The following is a 21616-nucleotide window of genomic DNA, read 5'->3' as shown; positions in this document are numbered from 1 at the left end:
GCAAGTTGGTTTCATTTTTCATTGGGCTGTTGTGCTTAGGAAGGGATATTCATAGTTGAGGGAATATCTGCAGTCATTTATGTATTTTTGTAATGTTCAGTTTATAATCCTAATTGACTGATCAATACTTATTGATTTCTTTAGATAAGAAAGGATGTACTGAGTTTATAATTCCACATTTTGATGAGTTGGTTTGGCTTAGTGTTTTGAGACACGTTAGTCCAGACTGATCTAGAACTATGTAATCCAGGCTGGCTTCAAACTCATGGCAACCCTCCTGTCTCAGCTTCCCATGTACTAGAATTCCAAGCATGAGCAATATTTCTTTAACTTGTTTAATAGTTCTCTAAATAATCACAATACAGCTTACTCAGCCAGTTCACTCAGAGTCTGGGTTTAACAAAGCAAACTCTGTACTCAAGAGGGATTCGGCCTGGAAATGTCTTTAAGAACTTGATAAAAATCACAAATTCAATAGATCAATTTGCCTTAAAAGGATAAATGTATCTATGGCCCACAAAATTCACATCTTCTTAGTATTTTACAAGCTTTCCCAGAAGTCAACTTCCCTCCAGGAAAAAGACTCAATGGCGCTTTATGTTCTAAATTGTTAATACTTTTGATTGGGGCACGATGTGGGTTCTGTGGTATGCTCATGGTTTTATTGCAAGTTTCATAGTTGTAGAAAAATTATATCCCTATGTCTCAAGATACCTCACTTGAAACACTGCTTCTTTATCAGAAGTTGGGCAGAAATGCTTGACCCTGCTTTACCTTTCTGTCGCTAAGAAATGTTGACCTCTTTGGTATAATTGAAGCCTGCTAGGTCATACCAGTGTCTCATTAGTAGGTTCATCTGGACATTTTATTCCTCAGGAAGGGAGGAGAGTGGAAGTGGGTCAGTTCTCTCTCCTAGGGGAGAGGAATTGGCAGTCAGCTAAGTTGTCATCTGAGAACATAGCACTGACGGGACTCTACATTGGTTCTGTACAACTTTCCGTGGTAATGAGTGGGTGGGGTGGGCTTTGCTTTCTCTTCTATGCTTCTCTGATATATGATTACCTGGCCCCTCATGCTTATGCCATAACTCTTTAATATTCCTTACATTTATTTGTTTGTTTATTTATTTACTCATTTATTAAGTGGGGAACACACACGCATGTGTACATACACATATTACAGCACACATGGGTGGTCAGAGGGCAGCTTGTTCTCTCCTCCTACCATGTGAGATCCAAGGATCAAACTCATAAGCCTGACAGTACCTTTACCTACTGAACCATCTCATTGGCCCTATATTTGCTAACACTTTTTCAGATTTTTTTAAGACAGAATCTATGTAGGCTTGGCTAGCCTGGAGCTCACTGCATAGACCAGGCTGTCCTCAAACTCACAAAGATCCACCTGCCTCAACCTATCCAGTGCTGAGATTAAAGGCGTGTGCCACCATGCCTGGCTGTTAACTATTTTATATTGCTTTTCCATTCTTGTCAATTAATGATGATTTTATGGAAAAATTGGCATAGTATAGTAGAAACCCCTTATAATTTCACTGTTGTCATCTTAGCACCCCATCTTCACTTTCTGGAAATAAGATATTCTAGATCCACTCCAGATTTGCTTTTCACAAGACTTGAAACCAATTCCCTCAAGGAATTCTGTTTCTTCCCTCCCTCCCTTCTTTCCTTCTCTTATTCCTTCATGTACAAAGGTCATATTCCCCAGGAGCACAGCAACCACACAATAAGTCCTTTAACCTGCTTAGGCAGCATGCTGAGTGTTGCTGTGCAAGCATCCGCAAGTAGGGTGTAGCATGCCTTTTCTGTTTTTAGAGAAAACACTGAAAATGGAGCATGAATGGTGGGTGGTAACGACTGACTATGTAGAATATGAACGTGTGTTAGCCACTTTTCTCTCACTACAGTGAAACACCTGAGATGCGCAAAGAGAAAGGTTGGGTTTTGGCTCACAGTTTGAGAGGATCCAGTCCATCATCTGTTGACCTTGTTGCTTTGGGCCTGTGGTGGGTGATACATCACAGGAGGAGCCCTGACAGAGCAAAGTCACTCCCTTCAAGGGGGAAGAAGAAGGTAGAGGCTGGAGTCCCACCTTCCCTATTGAATGTGTCCCCCACCACCACCTCTGAAAGTTCCCACAACTTTAAAATGGGGCATGAATGTGGTTGAAGGCAAGGCTGATGGGTTTCTATTTCTTTTTTTCTCTTTCTCTCTCTCTTTTTCTTTAAATACAGGGTCTTTAACCTTAGTTGGCTTGGAACTCACTATGTAGCCTAGTCTAGCCTTGAATTTGTAACAGTCCTGTTGGCTCAACCTTCTAAGTATTGGAACTAAAGACGTGAGCCACCATACCTGGCAGAGATATTCTCACCCCTCTACATAGGCAAGCAAAAGCCATGCGCATGCACACACATCCCACCGAATGGTGAGCATGGTGAGCATGTATGCAGAGTACAGGCTTTCCTCAGAGAGAAAGCTGGAGGCACTGCAGAGTGGAACATAGAATAAGGTAATGGCTCAGTTAAAAGCATCTAAGGAAATAATTGTAAGCAGGACACACTGGCAAGAATGTCTGCAGTGTCTCTTTTGGTTTTGGAGTATGAGGTGATGGTCCCATATAGTCACAGTAAATATTTCTTAACCATGCCAAGCCTAGGCTTATATCACTTCACTTTACAAAGCGTGTCTACACGCATTCTGTTTCATGAAAACACAGTCTAGGGACTGGAGAACTGGCTCTGTAGTTAAGAGCATTGCTGCACTTGCAGAGGACCTGAGTCTAACTCCCAGCACCCACATCAGTGGCTCAGCACCACCCATAACTACAGCACCAGAGAACGCAGTGTCTTCTTCTCACCTCCTTAGGCATGAGCACACTCGTGGCATACCTTCACACAGACATTCATAAACAAAAATTAAAATGTTAAATCAAACTTAATTTTTACCACAGAAATAGAGTATTTTATTTATTGATTAATGAACAATAATTCATTTTCCTTTTGAATATAATTTATACTATTTAAGCTATTGCTTTCAAAAGGAACTCATATTTTGTATTTATTTATCTTGACTTTTTAAGACAGGGTTTCAGATAGTCCAGACTGAACTTAGATTTAATATGTAGTTGAAGCTGATCTCAAACTTCTGATCCTCTCGTCTCTACCTCCCCAGTGCTGAGAATACAGATTTGAATCACCACACCTGACACAGACGAATATTTTTTAACATGATGATTTTTTATTGGTAAAGTTATTCGTATGATTCAATAGCTATTTCTAAATTTAGGAGTATGTCAATAATGAAAACTTCTATCTAATTCTAACCATATCCAGAAACTTGTTAATTTTTCTCTAGAGACCAAAGGAATGTCGTTTAAAACATTCCATTATCTAAGCTCTGCTCCTTCTGCCAGTTGGATGTTTACTTACTCACTCTTGATGTGTGAGTCACTGAAAATACTTTTTTAATTAATTGATTCATCTTTATGGGACGTGTGTGTGTGTGTGTGTGTGTGTGTGTGTGTGTGTGTGTGTGTGTCCATAGAGGCCAGAAGAGGCACCCAATACCAGGAACTGAAGTTACAGATGGTTGTGAATCACCATCCGGGGTCTAGCAACAGAACCTGAATCCTCTGGAGGAGCAGCCAGTGCTCCTAACTACCGAAAAAACCTCTCCAGCCCCTTAAAACATCTTCTGAAAACTCATCCAAGGGATGAGATAAGCATTGTAGCACCATAGGCTCGTTCCAGTGCCACCATTTGTCATGTTTCTAAGTGGATACTGGAACTAAGATGAAAAGGGTGGCCTCTGAGGTGACTTTCACTTGAACGACTTCCCATTCCCACCCCTGTTTTATAGAAAAGTCAGGCTATTTAATTCATAAACTGACAGCTCATGTGGATCCCTTCTTAAGCAACAGACAATTACATGCCTTCATTCAGGTCCCAGTCGCTCTGTTAGACTCGTTAGAGTCTGGTCTCCTGTGAGTTGGCAAGCGAAATGGGAGCTCAGGCAAACCCAGAAGACTTGCTTCAACCTACGTTTCTGAAGGACATCAAAGGAAGCGTCTCCTCCTGTGTAAAACCATAAGTTGCCTCTCCAGAATCCACCCCCTAATTAACAAACCAGTAAAGCAACACACAAGAAATGAACTGACTAACGTAAGCACTCATGGCCAAAGAGTAGTAAAACTGGGCCTTGAACCCATGACCCCGACTCTTAATCCAGGGCCTTCTGGTGTTCATAACGGCATCCTGTGGCCACTTAAAATACTATCCCCGTAAAGAAATTATATTTCTCCTCCTTCTTACCTACCCCCTTCTTTTTTCTTCTTCTGTCTTTATTCCTCCTCCTTCTTTCCTCAAAATAACCTCTCGCATACCCTAGCTGGCCTCAGACTCCCTACGTAACTGAGGGTGACCATGATCTCCTGAGTGCTGGGATTACAGAAATGCATCACCATTTAAACATACGTGGTGCTAGGGATCAAACCTGGGCTTCGTGCATCCTAGGCATGAACTCAACCAACTGGTTTACATTCTCAGTGAGTGGCTTTATGACCCTTCCTGGTGTTTGTGCCAGATGCTTTGAGATGTGCAATTCAAAACTGTAGTCCTCTAATAGTGACAGCGTTTTAAGCATTACAGAAAACAAGTCTTTATAAATACTTGTGTTTTTGTCATTAATTTCTTTATGGTGCGCACACACCATAGCAGGCACACAGAGGTGAAAGCCCAGTTTTCAGGAGTCAGCTCTCTCCTTCCACCACGTGGATCGGGGGATTGAACCCAGGTCATTCGGCTTGGCAGCCAGTGCGCTTATCTGTTGGCCCATTGAGGGGAGCAGGGGGAGTGGGGTCTTCTGTTGTTATTTGTGTTGTAAATGTTCTTAAAGCTCTAATGTCATTAGGGTCTGCAGTACTCAGTAGCTCAACCATATGGATTTCTATGCAGGGCAGGAAGAGGTCAGGATAGTACATCAGGGCCATGTGTATGAAGGGATATTTCTCTTATGGCACTGAGGACCAGAACAGCCAGAGAAGCAGGCCTGCGTCTTGACTCTGGCTCCCTCCCATCTACTTCAGCATGTGTTTTAAGGCTCATGCCATATTACCTCAGCCATGAGCTATTTTTTTCCAAGGACTGCTGAAATAAATTGGGGGAAAAAAAAAACCAGCCCTGTGTTCCAAAGTGGACTCTCATGAGCTTTCAGTGCACACTGCATAAATAAAAGATTTACTTTGCAGCTCAGGGAAGAGAAAATATAAATAAAAGCCAGCTGCTCCTCTCCAGGAGCAGAGGACATCTGACTTCATCCCCACTTTTACCCATGTCCCAGTAAATGTGTGGAGGACTCAGATCTGGTGACATTGGCTGCCAGACTTTGCCACACATTCGAATAACCTCAGGGTTATATATTAAGAGGCTAATATTTGATTCCTTACCCCTAGATATGTGTCAATTTTCAGGGTTCGTCAGTGGGCAACAAAGACTTAGAAGCACAGATGAGGCTGTGTGAACATGCCTGAAGAACAGGAGGCTGAAGTACTGATCTGTCATGTTATTTTCTATCAGTTGAGAGCTCTCTGTTATCATAGGTGAATAAAGGAGGCCCGGGGGCTCAGCGGTTAAGAGCACTAGCTGCTCTTCCCAAATACCCGGGTTCCATTCCCAGCAGCTGGCATGTTCATAGCCATCCTGTAACTCCAGTTCCATTGAATCCCGTGTCCTCTTCTGGCCTCCATGGGCACCAGGCCCACAGTGCATTTACATACATGCAGAAAATACTACCATACATATAAAATAAAAAATTAAAGCCAGGCGGCGGTGGCACGCACCTTTAATTCTAGCACTCGGGAGGCAGAGGCAGGTGGATCTCTGTGAGTTCAGGGCTAGCCTGGTCTACAAGAGCTAGTTGCAGGACAGGCCCCAAAGCTACAGAGAAAAACCCTCAACTGAACTACATGCCATTTTCAGGCACTCAAAATATTTTAACCTTCCTAATTCAGCATTTTTAATATAGTTTTTAAATAGTGAGTAAGTATTGATTTTGTTTTTCTCACATAAGATTTCCACATTATAATACAATATCAAAGATTAGATTTTCAAAAAATGCTTTAAATTATTGTTAATTGTTTAAGGCAGAACATACTAAGATATACTCAAAAGTTTCAGAAGCCCTAATTATCTAATTTTCTAATGATAAATTTTATCTATTTATTAGAATATATTATATGAGGAAAACTAACTTGAATTAAACTCTTTATTAGAAGAATTAAGTTTGAAGTAGACTACACTGCACTAAGATTTCTTTCCTTGTTCAAAATGTCTAATCTAACTAAATAATTTTGAAATAGAAATCACTATATTACTAAATCCAGAAGGAGGCATGGTGGCTCACACCATAATCCCTATACACAGAAGACAGGCAGGAGAATAGCCACCAGTTGGAGACCAACCTGGTCTATGTAGAAAGTTCCAGACCAATCAGGAATCATGGAGAGAACTTGTTCAAATAAATTAATAAGCAGACTTACCAAATCCTGCTGGTCAACTCTCCAACAAGTAACAAACAGCGCCAACGCTCTTTCTTGTACTGAATAGTTAACACTAACTTGGGACGTTCTTTTGTACGTGTTCTGACTCATATTCCTTTACATGTGTTATTGTTTATGAGGTAGGGTGTGTGGAGATCAGACAGTTTTCAAGCACCAGTTCTCTCCTTCCCACTTCACATTGGTTCTCAGTATCGAACCCAGGTCGTCAGATTTTTGAAGCTGTCTTACCAACCCCTTCACCTGACATTCATGAAAACAAGCCTCACATTCCTAGAAACAAACCATTGAAACCAAAGCCGCTCTTGCATAGGTGAAGACAGCAAATAGGGGCCAAAAATTGTGGCAAGTCCCTTTTATTGTCCATTTATCCCTTTTCCATAGAAGTTTCTCAGCACTTCATTGGGAACCTGATAGCATGAAGTCATAATAATAAAGTCTACGTGGGATTCAGGCCAGGAAGAAAGCTGTCCAGAGAGTCCTCTTAAATGCAACTGTGGAAATATAACCCTGGCAGGTCTTAAGGCAGTGATACACTGCACATAGACTGTCATCAGAATCCCCAAGTGCAGTCCCGGCTCTACAACTAACTAATATATGTGTGTGTGTGTGTGTGTGTGTGTGTGTGTGTGTGTGTGTGTGTGTGTGTATGATATTGCTTTACTCTCTCTGTGCCTCAGCTTCTTCATCTGTGACATAAGCAATGATGAATGATGTTAGGGCTGCCTCAAAGAGTTGTTGAGAGGAAAGGGTGGATGGGAATGCATTTTGGAGCAGGAAGAATAACCTGTGGTGTATGGTAAGCACATGGCCCGGTTAGAGCAGACAGAGCTCTGCGGTCACTAGCGGCATCAGGGCTCAAGGTGGCCGCTGATTGATGGCATTACCACACAGCAGCTGGACAGCCAGCTCTGCAGAGGTTCTGGACTCTCAAGGCCTCTACTGTTAGATGAAAGAGAGAGGGGGAAGCTTAGTGTAGGAGGGTTCATCTTTCTATGTGTTGCTTTCATTGGTTAATTAATAAAGAAACTGCTTGGTCTGATAGGCCAACATAGGTGGTTAGAGTAGACAGAACAGAATACTGGGAGAAAGAAAGTCAGTCAGACACCATGATTCCCCTTCCCGAGACAGATGCTGACTAGACTCATGCCGGTCAGCCACGACCTTGTGGTGGCATACAGATTATTAGATATGGGTTAGTCAAGATGTGAGAGTTAGCCAATAAGAGGCTAGAACTAATGGGCCAGGCAATGTTTAAATGAATACAGTTTCCGTTTAATTATTTCAGGTGTAAACTAGCCGGGGAGCCAGGATCCTGGTGGGAATGCAGCCCACCTTTTCTTTTGCAACAAAAGCTACCTGGTGTCTTGCTACACTTTGAACATGGAGAACTTATCTCGTTAGAGATGATAGATAGCTTCAGTGTCGGCCGAGCTATCTCACAGTCTGTGTCTGATGGTAGGATCTGGTCTTTCAGATGGTGCACATATGAGAAACCACGCAACACAGGCCAACCAATGCTATTATTTCTTGGCCTTAGTCAAACTTCAGAGTCCTCATTCTTAAGGTAACAATACCTACTTCCAGACACCAATGCCAATGCTATCCCAGAGCCGGTGCTCAGTTATGCTGGGAAACTCCACCAAGAGTTGTCTATATAATTTTATATTCGGTATATCTAAAGGAGTTTTAATAGAGTTGATTCAGAAGTTCATCATTCTGACAGACCCAAAGGCCTGGTCCAACCTTTTCATCTGAGTGTTGACTTAGACCCCCCTCAAAACTGGGCTTGGAGTGTCAAGAGAGACTACAGCCAGAGATTGTGAACCTTCAACAGATAGAGGTGGCAAACACCTGCCATTCCTACTCATGCTTTGACTTTAGACTGTTCCTCACAAGAACCATCCCTAACCTGAAATTTCCCAATCTAAGAATCATGGGGACACATTGATCTGGGAAATGGAATCGAAATGTCTAAGCGGAAGCTGGAGAGATGGCCCAGCAGCTAAGAGTTGATAGTGTTCTTGCAGAAAACCTGACTTCAGTTCCCAGCACCCATGTAAGATGGCTCAGAAGTGCCTTTAATCCAGCCTCAGGGAATCTTATGCTTTCTTCTGGTCTCTATGGACAACTGAATTCACACATGCACACACCCACCCACAGACACACACAAATACATACAATTAAAAATTAAATAAATATTTTTTAAAAAAAGCCTACACAGACATCAAACTAAATTTGTGTGTGGCATAACTAACCATTCTCGATACCTCCCAACATGGTCTGTGTCTGGAATCTCATTCACAAGTGTTGTCTTTGAAAACTCCCTACACAAGAGCAAATGTATGCACACTTGAATAGAGACTTATTGTTCAACAAGTTCAGTATTTATGGTTTTGAACATTGTTGTGGCCTTGAAGAAGTGGCACAGTGAAGTTTTATATTTAATCTGACTCTCCTGCCTTTTCCAGGGAAAACAGAAGCCTATTTGGAAGCCATTAGAAAAAACATCGAGTGGTTGAAGAAACACAACAAAAAAGGCAACAAAGAAGGTAGGGGCTTGCTGTGGTTGTGCATCACAAACTTCACCCATTCCCCCAGGGTTCTTTTTATACTACAATCCTTGAAGTCAAATTGACTGAGTTAAAGTATCCTCTCAAACTCAGTCTCTCAGATGTCAAAGGGGATATGCCCCCCACTTCTCTTTTGGTTTTTAAGTTATCATAGAGAAGAATGGTTTTGTTTGCTTGTTGTTTTGTTTTTGAGACAAGGTTGCACTGTGCAGCCTTGGCTAGACTGAAACTTTCTATGTAGATCAGGCTGGCCTCAAACTCAGTTTCACCTGCCTCTGACTTCCTAGTTCTAGGATTAAAAGTCTGTAATACCACACTACACCAAGCCCAAGTCTTGGATTTTATTATGGCATTTACGTAATACTTTGTTATTATTGGTGTCCTCTTCCTACCTCCTCCAACTTTTTGCCCTCTCCTATTGGTTCCTTCCTTCAGTAGCTCCACTCCCACTCTTTTGTCCCATATATTTCATGATCCTTGTCCCCCGTAAGACATCTTCTTGCCCTTTCCTGTCCTATGCCCTTACACACACACACACACACGTGCGCGCGAGACATACATAAGAGTTAAAATCAAGAATTTGTATCTAAAAGAAGAACATTCTGCTTATCTTTCTGGACCTGGTTTATTTCACTTAACATACTTATTTTCAGTTCTATTCACTTTCCTGAATTTCTCGTAATTTCATTTCTCTTTACAACTGAATAAAATGTCATCGTGTATATGAGCCACATTTCTTTACCCCGTCACCTGTTGGTGAGCATCTAGACTCCTACACTGTTGAGCTGCCTTAAATGGGGCAGCAACAAACATGAATGTGCACACAACCCTGAGGCAGGACTTAGGACCACCGTATGACTCATCTATACCACTCAGGTTTAGACTCAAAGGACTTGACTTGCAGTCTTTTTTAGAAATCACTAGACTGGTTTCTGAAGTAGCATAGCAGTTTATGTTCCCATTGTGGTGCGTAAAGACCTGCTTCCCTGACATCCTCAACATCTACCTGATTGGATCTCTGTGAGTTTGAAGCCAGCCTGGTCTAAGCAGTGAATTCCAGGATAGCCAGAGCTAAATAGTAGGACACTAAAAAAAAAAAAAAAAAAAAAAAAAAAAAAAAAAAAAAAAAAAAAAAAAAGGCTTGTTCAGTCCGTTTTACCCATTTATTGATTGGATGATTTCAATTTGTGTTGGTGCAGTTACACATGGACATATGTGTATATGTGGGAGGTCAGAGTTTGCATCACCTGTCTTCCTAAATTGCTTTTTACTCTATTTTTATTACATTTGGGGAGGGGTGCTGCATGCCATGGCAGGTCCCTAGAGATCAGAGGACAACTTGCAAGAGTCAGTTCAGTCATTCTCTCCTTCCACCATGTAGTCCTGGGGATCAAACCTAGGTTGCCAAGCTCTCAGCAAGATCCTTTACCTGCTGAGCCACCTTCCCGGCCCTTGATATATTTTTTTCTGAGATATAACCTGAAGCTAGCTAGCCATTGGCAAAATTGGCTGGCCAGTGCACTTCAAGAATCTGCCTATCTTAATCAGGTATGGTGGTGCACGCCTTTAATCCAGGACTTAGGTGACAGAGGTAGGTAGATCTCTGTGAGCTTGAGGCCAACCTGGTCAGCCAGAGCCACATAGTGAGACCCTGTCTCCAACAGAAAGAAAGAAAGAAAGAAAGAAAGAAAGAAAGAGAGAGAGAGAGAGAGAGAGAGAGAGAGAGAGAGAGAAGGAGGGAGGGAGGGAGGGAGGGAGGGAGGGAGGGAGGGAGGAAGTGAGGGAGAGAGGGAAGGGAGGGAGGAAAGGGAGGGAGGGAGGGAGGGAGGGAGGGAGGAAGGGAAGGAGGAAGGAAGGAAGGAAGGAAGGAAGGAAGGAAGGAAGGAAGGAAGGAAGGAAGGAAGGAAGGAAATCTGCCTATCTCCACCTCCCCAGCACTGGATTACAGATGTGTTCCACCACACCACCACACCCAGCTGTTCACCACTGGTGCTGCAGCTGTGAACTCAGGTCCTCACGCTGCCATGGTTTAGATTGTTGTTGTTTGCCTTTTGTAGCTCTTTAGATAGTCTAGGTCTTAACTTCCTGTCTGACGAATAGTTGACAAAGAGTTCCTCCGTCCTGTCTCTTCACTCTAGAAGTTTTGGTAGAGGTTTTTGATTCCATGTGACCCCACCTGTCATGTCCTGGAGGGATTTCCTGGAGCGCACTGCCACCCTTTCAGGAAGTCCCTGCATGCACCGATATCTGGAAAGGCTCTCACTGGTTTCTTCTAGCAGTTCCAGGGCTTTATGTCTTATATTTAGATCTTTGATCTGGGGCTAGAGAGATGATTCAGTAGTTAAGAGTACTTGCTGCTCTGGCAGAGGACCCAGGTTCAATTCCCAGCAACCTCATGCCAGCTCCCCCCAGTTATCACTAACTCCATTCCGGGAGATCCAAAGACTTCCTCTGCACAAACATATGCGGGCAAAACAGTCATACACATGAAATAGTTATAGTAAAAGATTGTTTTAAAATAAGAGAGAACTGTGATCATTTTGAATTAATTTTTTTGTGCAAGATTAGAGGTGTACATGTAATTTCATTCTTCTGTGGAAATTCTGTTTTTTCAGCACTATTTGTTGAAGATGTTATCTCTTCCCCAATGTATGTTTTGAATGTCTTTGTAAAAAACTAGGTGGAATTTATATCTGGTCCTCTATTCTTTTCCATTGGTCTACGTCTCTCCTTTTGTATTGATACCATGCTGTGTTTGTCGATATGGCTCCATAGTATAAGTTGAGGTCGGGTGTTACACTTTCAGCATCGGTCTTTCTGCTTGTTATTCAGGGTCTTTTGAGTTTCCATGTGAGGTTTAAAATTTTTCTCTAGTTCTGTGAAGCATATCTTTGGAATCTAATGGGATTACATTCAATCTGTGTACCATTTGTGGTAATATAGTCATTTTCACAATATTAATTCTTCACCTCCGTGACCATAGGACATCTTCCCATCTTCTAATTTCTTTCACCTCCTTGGTTAAGTAAAGTGTCCATGGCTGGTCTAAAACCCATGTAGACCAGGCTACATTTGAATTTAAAGAGATCTGCTTGCTCTGCCTCCACAGTGCTGAGATTAAAGGTATGTGTCGCCATGTCTCATTTGGTGACTTTTTTTGTCTCAATGGTCTTTTGAAGCTGTTATGAATAGGATCCTTTTCTACTTTTCTTCTCAATAAGTTTGTTATTAGTTTATAGAAATGCCTCTGTGTTCCACATGTTGATTTTGTATCCTGCACCTTTGTTGAATTGTTTATCAGATCTAAGGATGATGGCAAAGTCTTTCAGGTCTTTTCAATGTAGGATCATGTCTTCTGAAATAGAGAAAATTTCACTTCTGTATTTTCTATTTGTGTTGTTTTTCTTCTTTATCCTGATTTACTGTTCTGACTATGACTTTAAAGACTATGTTGGATAAAGGTGGGTAGACTGGTCACCCTATCTCATTAGAGGTGGTAGAAGAAATGTTTTCAGGTTTTCTCCATTTAGTATAAGGTTGGCTATAGGTTTGATATATATTCTTTTATTGTGTTGAGATACGAAACCTCATTTCTTTCTTTTTCAAATCAGTTTTTCAAAGCATTTTCTTGTTATTTTATTATGAAAATGTCAAGTGAAGACACAGTGAACAATATAAAATATCCATGTCTTCATCACCCATCTTGAATAGGGATCAGATTTTGACATTTTGCCTATCCTGTCTTACCCCAGATCTCTTCAGGGTTTAGTTTATTATTATCATTATTTGTTTCCATTTGTGTTGAGATAGGGTCTCACTTTATATACCAGACTGTGGTCAGAATCACAGCAGCCCTCCTGCCTTGGCTCTTAGAGTATTTTAAATGGGTATTTTCTGAACCCACAGTGGGTATATTCTATGGTCTCAAAGACAGTCCCTCCCTCACTTACATAAAGCAAATTTAAGAACCAGAACCTGTTCAATATTCCAGATATACAAAGGACAAGAAGATGCAGCAACCACACACACACACACACACACACACACACACACACACACACACACACACAGGTAGTTTACCATATCATGGGGCCCTGGTTGGACCTTGGACCTACTCAGTATTGTCCTCCTTAGGCACAGGAGCACGGAAGAGCTGAGAGGATAGGTCGGGTCATCTTGGCAACACAGACAGTTGGGGAAAGGGCTGCAGGGAGGAAGAATCTTCTGAGGATAGGCGATAGGTACAATTAATAAGTGGGCTAGGAGACTATTGTGTTCCCGGAACTGGAGCTGTATTTCCCCAGGATCCTGCGTGTCTGTGGGGGAGGGGCAGCAGTCAGGTGTAGGGAGTGATGGCAACCAGGCCAGGAAGGGGCTTTGAACACTCCACAGTGGGGGATAGTTTAAGTCACAGGAGTGTAAATTAGAAGCTAATGTGGCTTTAAAAGAAAAGCATCCAGCAGTCGTGTGGTTACAGATTGAAAATGAGGCCCTGGAGAGAAAGAGGAGGCCCGGATCTGGAGCAGAAATACGAGGCAAGAAACGATGGGGCAGAAGCATAAGCAAGCCGAGGAAATGAAGGGAGAAGAGAAGGTCATGGGCTGTGAGGAGAGTGAGTGGTCCAGAGTGATTCCAGGGGCTCGGCCAGGGCAGCTGCAGGGCGATGAGACTAAAGCTTTGGAATCACTTAGATCACAGGAGTTCCTCCAGGTATTCACGTGCCACTCTGAGTATGGAAATGTGCTTTGAGGGGATTTTGCCATTGTACAACATCATAGATGAAACCAACACTAACCTAGTGGAGATCAGTCACTCCGTATGACCTCTTGATGCAATCATGTGATGCAGTGTGCCCAGCATGAGAGGTCACAACCTGCCTGAGGCAGGAGGATCACCATGAGTTCAAGGCCAGATTAGGTTACAGAGTGAGTTTAAGACCAACGCTGCCTACCAGTCCTGTGTGACCCTGTCTCAAAACAAACAACAGCAACAACCAAAGATCTGGGGATATAGCCTAGTGCTAGCTTCCTGGCCTATAGGAGGCCCTAGGTTTAATCACTAGCACCACAAAATAGATACATAAGTGAATAAAATAAAGGAATGGGCCAAAGGAAGTGCTCATTTGAAAGACAGACAGACAGAACGAAAGAGGCTAGCCAACATCAATCTCTAGCCTCCACATGTATAAATGCAGGCACACTCACACAGGTGTTCCCACACGCAAACATGAATATACCTATGGACGCATACAAAACAATTTACACAAACAATATGTCATCAACTCTGTCATTGTTTTAAAACACATCATTTTCGGTATCACCAATTTCATCAAGGACTTCAGAAACTCAAAATTTAAAATGTTCCACTTAGTATCGAAGAAATTCATCATGGACCAAATTGCACCAGAGAGCAGGTGCAAACTGCAGACATACCCACTGGGAGTGTTTACAGAAGTACTTCTGGTTCACATTTGCGTCTGACTTCTGGTCACAGCCAGCACGGTGCTGTTCCCATCCAGTCCCATTCCAGGGCAACCCACCCAGTGAAGCCTCGAACCCCGTGTTTGAAGAGGGAAGGGGTGTAAAAAAACTTCACAGTGAGGGTGTTGAAACTCTAAGAGGTAAGGACACCATGTGGCAAATAGTAAGCTCAGCCTCCCTACTTCCCTGTGAGTACTGCTTGGTGTGCATAGGGTGGCTCTCGATGCCGATGGAGGTCTAGGTGCTAGGGTCATGCCATGACAGTGGCTGCGCAAACAGGACAACTTACCGTGAATTCTGACCTCTAGCCTCTGTGGTTTCCCTGTTTGTCGCGGGGCTGGGTGACCTGAATCTCATTCTAAAACCCAGGGAAGGAAAATCTATGTGGAGTGGTCATGAGGATGATGCCAAAAATCTCTTATGACTTCATATTGTTTACTTTCTGTTGCCATGGTAAAATGCCAGGACCAAATGCAGCTAATAGAAGAAGGAGTTGATTTGGGCTGACGGCTGCAGAGGAAGGGTCCACAATGGCGAGGTGCACGGCAGCAGACAGTTAAAGCAGGGGGCTGGCTAATCACACTTTATCAAGTCACAGAAAAAAGACAATGAATAAGAGGCACAAGTAGGCTACAAACCCTCAAAGCCTACACTCAGTGACGTTCTCCCTCTATCAAGGTTACATCTCCTAAGAGTTTGATAATCTAAGTGCCACCAACTGGGAATCAAGTGTTGACCGAATTTCTGGTGGACATTTATCATTCAGACCACAAAACCTCTTGGGTTTTGCTTTCAAAACAGGGTCTCGAGTAGCCAAGGCTGGCCTTGAACTTGCTAGATTAGAAAGCAGACGGTGACCTTGAGCTTCTGATCCTCCTGCCTCCACCTTCCAGGTACAGGGTTATATAAAGTCCTAAGGGAGGGGAGAGATGTGCTTTTCAAAACATAAATTGCAAACTGGGCATGGTGTCACAGCTGTGTAATTCTAAGGCCGAGTCAGGAGAATTGCCTCAAGTTCAAATCTCTGGTCTTCATAGTGAGTTCTAAACCAGTCTGAACTACAGAGTAAAACCTCATTTCAAACAAAGAAACAAAAATTAATACTTGAAAAACAAAGGAGACGGGGAAGGGTGTGGGGGTCTTTAGAAAGATGTCATGGTCTTCCTTGGGGACCTCTTTATTTTGGGTGCATGGCTTGATGGTTTGCCTGAATTTTTAAGGATAGACATAGGAAACAGGGAAGGTTTGCCTTTTTGCTCCATGTACACAATTCAAACAGCCATGAAATAATCACAGAAATTCTTAATTTGAAAAAACAAAGCAAAATAAACAAACAACAAGAAAATCTCTTAAGCTGAAATCATAGGCTCTGGAGGTTGGAAGAGCTGCCTTTAATCATAATTTTGCTATACTTGTGAAAGCAGGAGGTTTGGGACCATTCCTGATTCGGCAGCAGCACCTTCTGGGAGTTTGTTTAAAATTCAAAGTCTGAGTCCTCACCCCAGACCTGAGTATAAATCTGCCATCTCCAAGAGTCTCAGGCACCACATACACATTAAAATTTGCTAAACCTTGTGTAAATGGAGACTGCACGTCGGTTTCCAGGCCGCCCAGACTCAAATAATCACACAGAAACTATATTTATTACAACACTGTTTGGCCTATTAGCTCAGGATTCTTATTAATTAACTCTTACATCTTAAATTAACCTGTTTCTATTAATCTGTGTATTGTCACAAGGTTGTGGTTTACCGGTAAGGTTTCCATGTCCATCTCCTTCGGCAGCTACATGGCATCTCCCTTACTCTGCCTATTCTCTCTATATATCTCTGTTCAGATTTCCCACTTGGTTATATTCTACCCTGCCATAGGCCAAAGCATCTTCTTTATTAACCAATGGTAATAAACATATTTATAGCATACAGAGGGGAATTCCACATCAGCCCTGATCTATGAATTTGTTTCCTTGTTGGTGATGGTATATTCCCCTGGGTTGTAGTAAAGAGATAATATAGTACTCAAAAACACTTTAAACAGCACAGTATAGTCCAAACCCAGAATGTCATGTCTTTCATTGTGAAGGTCAAGGCTGGAAATTCACTTAATACACAAATGTCTCTTAACAATAAACACTGTGATGGGTTTTTTTTCTGATCTTTTCTCACAATACTTTTATTATTAATTTTCTAGATTATGACCTTTCAAAGATGAGGGACTTTATCAACCACCAAGCTGATGCTTACGTGGAGAAAGGCATCCTCGATAAGGAAGAAGCCAATGCCATCAAGCGAATCTACAGCAGCCTGTGAAAATGGCAGGCAACCTGAGTCTATCAACTGTTCCAGCAAAAACAATATAGCTTAAAAACTAATTTGGCAGTTAAAGATTTACCCTCCCAGGAGTATTAGAATGTGCTGAATTTACAGTAGTTAATCCCTTAGAAATGGGTAAAATAGAGATCTCTTGCCATAAATATCTTATGAAAAGTAATGCGTACGTAAGCTGAGGTTTTTGTATATAGAGTCCGTATTTGCTCTTGGATTTACATTTTATAGTCAGAGATGTGCTGCTCTGGAAAAGCCTCGAAAGGGTTGAACTAAGTCTGAACCTTCTTCCCACTGTCTTATGCTCCCTGAAGACCTGAGAAGTCCTGTTTCAAGGCATGCTGGACACCTGAGCCCTTTGTCGGGTTTTGTTACACGATGCTTCCGCTAGGAGTTCTCTGTTGGGCATTGGAATAAACCCACATTTCTTCATAGCCTTGATGCGCTGAGAAGCAGCAGCTTCTTCTTTAAAGAAAAAAAAAAGGTTTTAATTGAAATAGAAGTATATCATTTTTCCTCCCTCCCTTTCCTCTCTCTAGCCCAGTGGTTCTCAGTCCTCCTGGTGCTGTGACCTTTAACACAGTTACTCATGTTGTGGTGACCTCCAACCACAAAATTATTTTCGTTACTACTACATAGCTACGATCTTGCTACTGTCGTGAGTCGTAATGTAAATATCTGTTCTCCTACTGGTCTTAGGTGAGCCCTGTGAAAGGGTTGTTTGACCCCCCCCAAAGAGGTCAAGACCCACAGATGGAGAACATCCCTCCCAGCTACTCTCCTTCCAGTCCCTTCTGTGTTCCCCATACACACAAACAACAAAAACAGCTGCTTTATGGACTGTCCTTTTTAATCAACTCTGTGTTAGACCCAATGACACAAAAGGGAGGTTAAAATGGGTACAAGAGTCACTGAGTAGAGCGATGGGAATATAGCAGTGACAGAATGCTTGCATAAAGGCCTGGGTTTAGTTCTCAGCACCACACACACAAACACACACACACACACACACACACACACACACATAAATGCAAACCTTTATGAACACATATATGCATACAGTCACACACATAAACACATAAATGACATGCACATACAAACACAAAATTGAATTTAATCAACAATTTACTCCCTACTTAATATTTCCCTTTTTTTTTTTTTTTACTTTATTGAGGTTTCAGACACTTATCGCTCACTCAACAGAGATAAAGATTTATATAGTCAAGAAGCCCAATGAGGTCAAACACTGTTCAAAAGCAAAGTCAATATTTATGCTCCATTTCAGTCACCTAAACTGGATTTGATGCAAGCCATGTTATCTCACCAGAGAGCAAAGGATCAGTCAGCGTGACAGAAAAAGAGGTAAATATCACCAGAAGAAAAAGGTTATGAATTTTAGGTTACTGCCACTTGTTCGTTTGCCACCACAAGCACGAGACTGGAAACAACCATACAACCCAATAGTCCTCCCTGAATGCCAGTGGTCCTCCCTGGACGCTGATGCTCCCAAATCAAAGGTGGCATTGGAGTACGTTACTCAGTGTAAAATAATTGCACACATAGTTATATATGCTTACCTGAAACCATAAACATAACAAGCTTTGTGGATTGGCTGTCCTTGCTTCCGGCGACTTGCTGGTGCCTACCCTGCTGTTCTGAAGCCACGCCCATACACACAGTGACAGTGGGTTTTCACACATAGAAGATAGTTCTTCCTGGAGAGCCACAGAGGCAAACAAAACACAAAGCCTGCCAGGAACACAAACTAATCTCTCCTCATGTTCTAGAGAAGCCAGTACCCAGTCGCAGGTGAATGAGGAGACAGAGTTCGAACTGCCTTAGCCCAAACTGCATTTCCCAAAGCACCTTGACTCAACTGTTTCATGAATCATCTGTGCTGACTGACTCTGCGTTAGCTGTGCTGCACGTCAGTTTCTACCTCAGACAGAAAACGGCTCAGGCTGGATCATCTTCTTCTCACCTTTCTAAAGTGTACCTAACTGTCTATGCAGTGTTTTTTTTTTTAAAGCAATAAGTTTGTTTCTTTATTTTATTGTGGTCTCCATTAGTGCCTCTTGGTAACCAGGACAGAAGGGACACACTTGATCCTATTTTTATAAACACGAAGATTCGTTCACAAAGGGACCAAGGCCACTGGGTAAGCTCAAGTTCATGAGGTTAACTGATGATGACTCTGGGGCAGAAGCAAGGTCCGAGAGTCTAGGTCCTGTCTACAGTGACTCCATGACAAGGTGCTTCAGTGCTCTATCCATGAGGCAGAAGCAGGAGGGACTCAAGTTTGAGGCAAAACTGAGCTACACAGCAAGACTCTGTCACAGAAGAAAAACAAAATGCAAAGATCAGCTTGCAGTCCCACTCTGAGAAGGTGAAGCAGGAGGATTGGGAATTAAAGGTTGCCTGGGATACCTTGACTTCCGGTTCAGGTAGCCTAACCTGGCATGGCAAACCTTAGGAGGCATAAGCAGGACTGCTGTGCATTTGAAGCCAGGCAGGGCTAATAGTAAGTCAGCCTGGGGTAGATAACAGGATCCCGTCAGAACAAACTAACAAAAAAAAAATCCCTCTAGTACAGTTAAACTGCGACTACAAGATTACAGAAAGTTTGAAGAGATATTTTAGCTAGAAATTGCTGACAGGAAAACATAAAACATTGAGAAAAAAATATTGAGATATATTTCAGCCTATGGTCATAATTTCAAATTTGAGCTTCTGTGATATCATCAATCTTTGCCAAATTAAATACTTCTTTGTTGATCCTACTTTTTATTATTCCTATAACCACAGTAGCTTGCTTGGGCCTCTTGTTTTCCTTTTTTGTTTTATCCATTTAAACCTCTACAACATGGGTTGGAGAGATGGCACTGGATACTCTTCCAGAGGTCCTGAGTTCAATTCCCAGCAACCACATGGTGGCTCACAACCTGGTGTGCAGGTATACATATAGAGTACTCATCTACATAAAATATAAAGAAAGTTTAAAAAAAGAAAGAAAAACCTCCACAACTCAAGTAGTAACCATAAAAAAAGTACGATCAAGAGAATACCCCAATTTCCAAGCCTGGGGAGCTGGGCTCATGTGTAAGCATGAGGAATTGAGTTCAGATCTCTTGCACACATGTAAAGGACATGGGGATGAAGAGTGTCTCAGTGGATAAATCTCTTGCCAAGCAAGTATGAGGACCAAGGGTTCAGATCCCCAAAACCCACATGAAAGCCGAGCAGGTAAGCTGTCCACCTGTAATCCCAGCAATCGTGCTGCAGAGACAGCAATACCTGGGGCAAACCGGACAGCGAGACTAAGCTGGAACTGCGGAGTTCCAGGTTCAGAGAGAAAACCTGAGTCAGTAAGTAAAATGGAGAGAGGAAGATACCTAATGTCAGCTTCTGGGCACACACAGAGGGGGGGGGCAGGGGAGAGGGAGGGAAGGAGGGAGGGAGGGAGGGAGGGAGGGAGGGAGAGAAAACACCCTATTTCAAAGGTGCTACAAGAAACAAAAACCAAAACACAAAGGATTATGTTAAGTGAGAAACAAACAAATCAGCAAGACAAAACAGCTTCCACTTCCCATCATGGCACCTACTGGCCCTCCCAAGGCTGTGTCTGTGATTATGGTGGTTTGTGTCCCGCACTACCGCCTGCAAGAACGACGCGGGACACTTAGGATCCTTCTGCAGAAAAGCTTTAATGCGTCTTGAGAGAGAGAGAGAGCATAAACTTACGTGGCGGAGACCCAGAATGAGGGGAACCCAGCCCTTATAAAGGAAACAGTCCTCGCTTCTGACGTGTCACTCTTGGATTGGTCCGCTGCCCATTATCCCAGATGATGCCTCGAAAGTAGGCAGGGATGCAGCAGTAGTAAGTTACCAAGCACATGCGCTGGGATTAAAGGCGTGTGCTACAACACCTTGAACTCACAGAGATCTGCCTGTCTCTGCCTCCCAGGCATTGGGACCAAAGGCGTGTACTACCACACCTTGAGGTCACAGAGGTCAATCTGCTTCTGCCTCCCAGGCATCGGGACTAAAGGCGTGTACCACCACACCTTGAGGTCACAGAGGTCAATCTCTACCTTTGTCCCTTGAAGCAATGGAGAATGTGGTTGCGGCCCTCCACAGGTTTGAATAAGAATGACCCCCCCAGAGGCTCATATATGTGAGTCTGTGGTCACCAGATGGTGGAACTGTCGGGTGAGGATTAGAAAGGTGTGGAGAGGTGTGTCACTTGGGGGACGGGGGAGTTCTGAGGTTTCAGAAGCCCAGGCAATTCCCAGTTAGTTCACTCTGCTTCACGTTTGTGGGTCAACATGTAAGCTCTCAGCACTGGCTTGGCACCCACACTTGCCTGCCTGGCTGCTCCCATGTTCCCCATCATAATGGTCATGGACTCACCATCTCAAACTATAAGCCCCCAAAAGCTCTTTTTTCTAGAAGTTGTCTTGGTCACGACTTCTAAGCAGTCACTGGAAAGTAACTATAACAATGACCTGGTAGTATAGGCTCTGTTCCACTAACACCCCAGGGCACCTGCTCCTGATGAGCAAAAGACAAAGGAGCAAAACAGGGAGGAAAAGGTAACAGAGAAGAAGAAAGGCAATGAAAACAGGAAAACAAAAGACCCTTTTACTCCACAGAAAACAGGCTCTTCGAG

At 42.8% G+C, this 21616-nt stretch overlaps 1 protein-coding gene across 1 annotated transcript in view; it reads left to right on the top strand.

Moving 5' to 3' along the window:
- Scg3 (secretogranin III) overlaps positions 1-17381 on the top strand; it is a 40093-nt gene extending 22712 nt beyond the window's left edge. Inside the window, exons 11-12 of the mRNA XM_048423938.3 lie at positions 9042-9122; positions 16814-17381. Coding sequence (XP_048279895.3) covers positions 9042-9122; positions 16814-16932 — 200 coding nt within the window. The 3' untranslated portion in view covers positions 16933-17381. The remainder of the gene's footprint in view (positions 1-9041; positions 9123-16813) is intronic.
- The last annotated feature ends 4235 nt before the right edge of the window (positions 17382-21616 follow it).

The sequence above is a fragment of the Myodes glareolus genome, chromosome 4 (assembly GCF_982192425.1).
Source record: "Myodes glareolus chromosome 4, mMyoGla1.1, whole genome shotgun sequence".
Lineage (NCBI taxonomy): Eukaryota > Metazoa > Chordata > Mammalia > Rodentia > Cricetidae > Myodes > Myodes glareolus.
The sequence above is the reverse complement of the archived record's forward strand: the minus strand, read 5'-3'. Positions and strand labels throughout refer to the sequence as shown.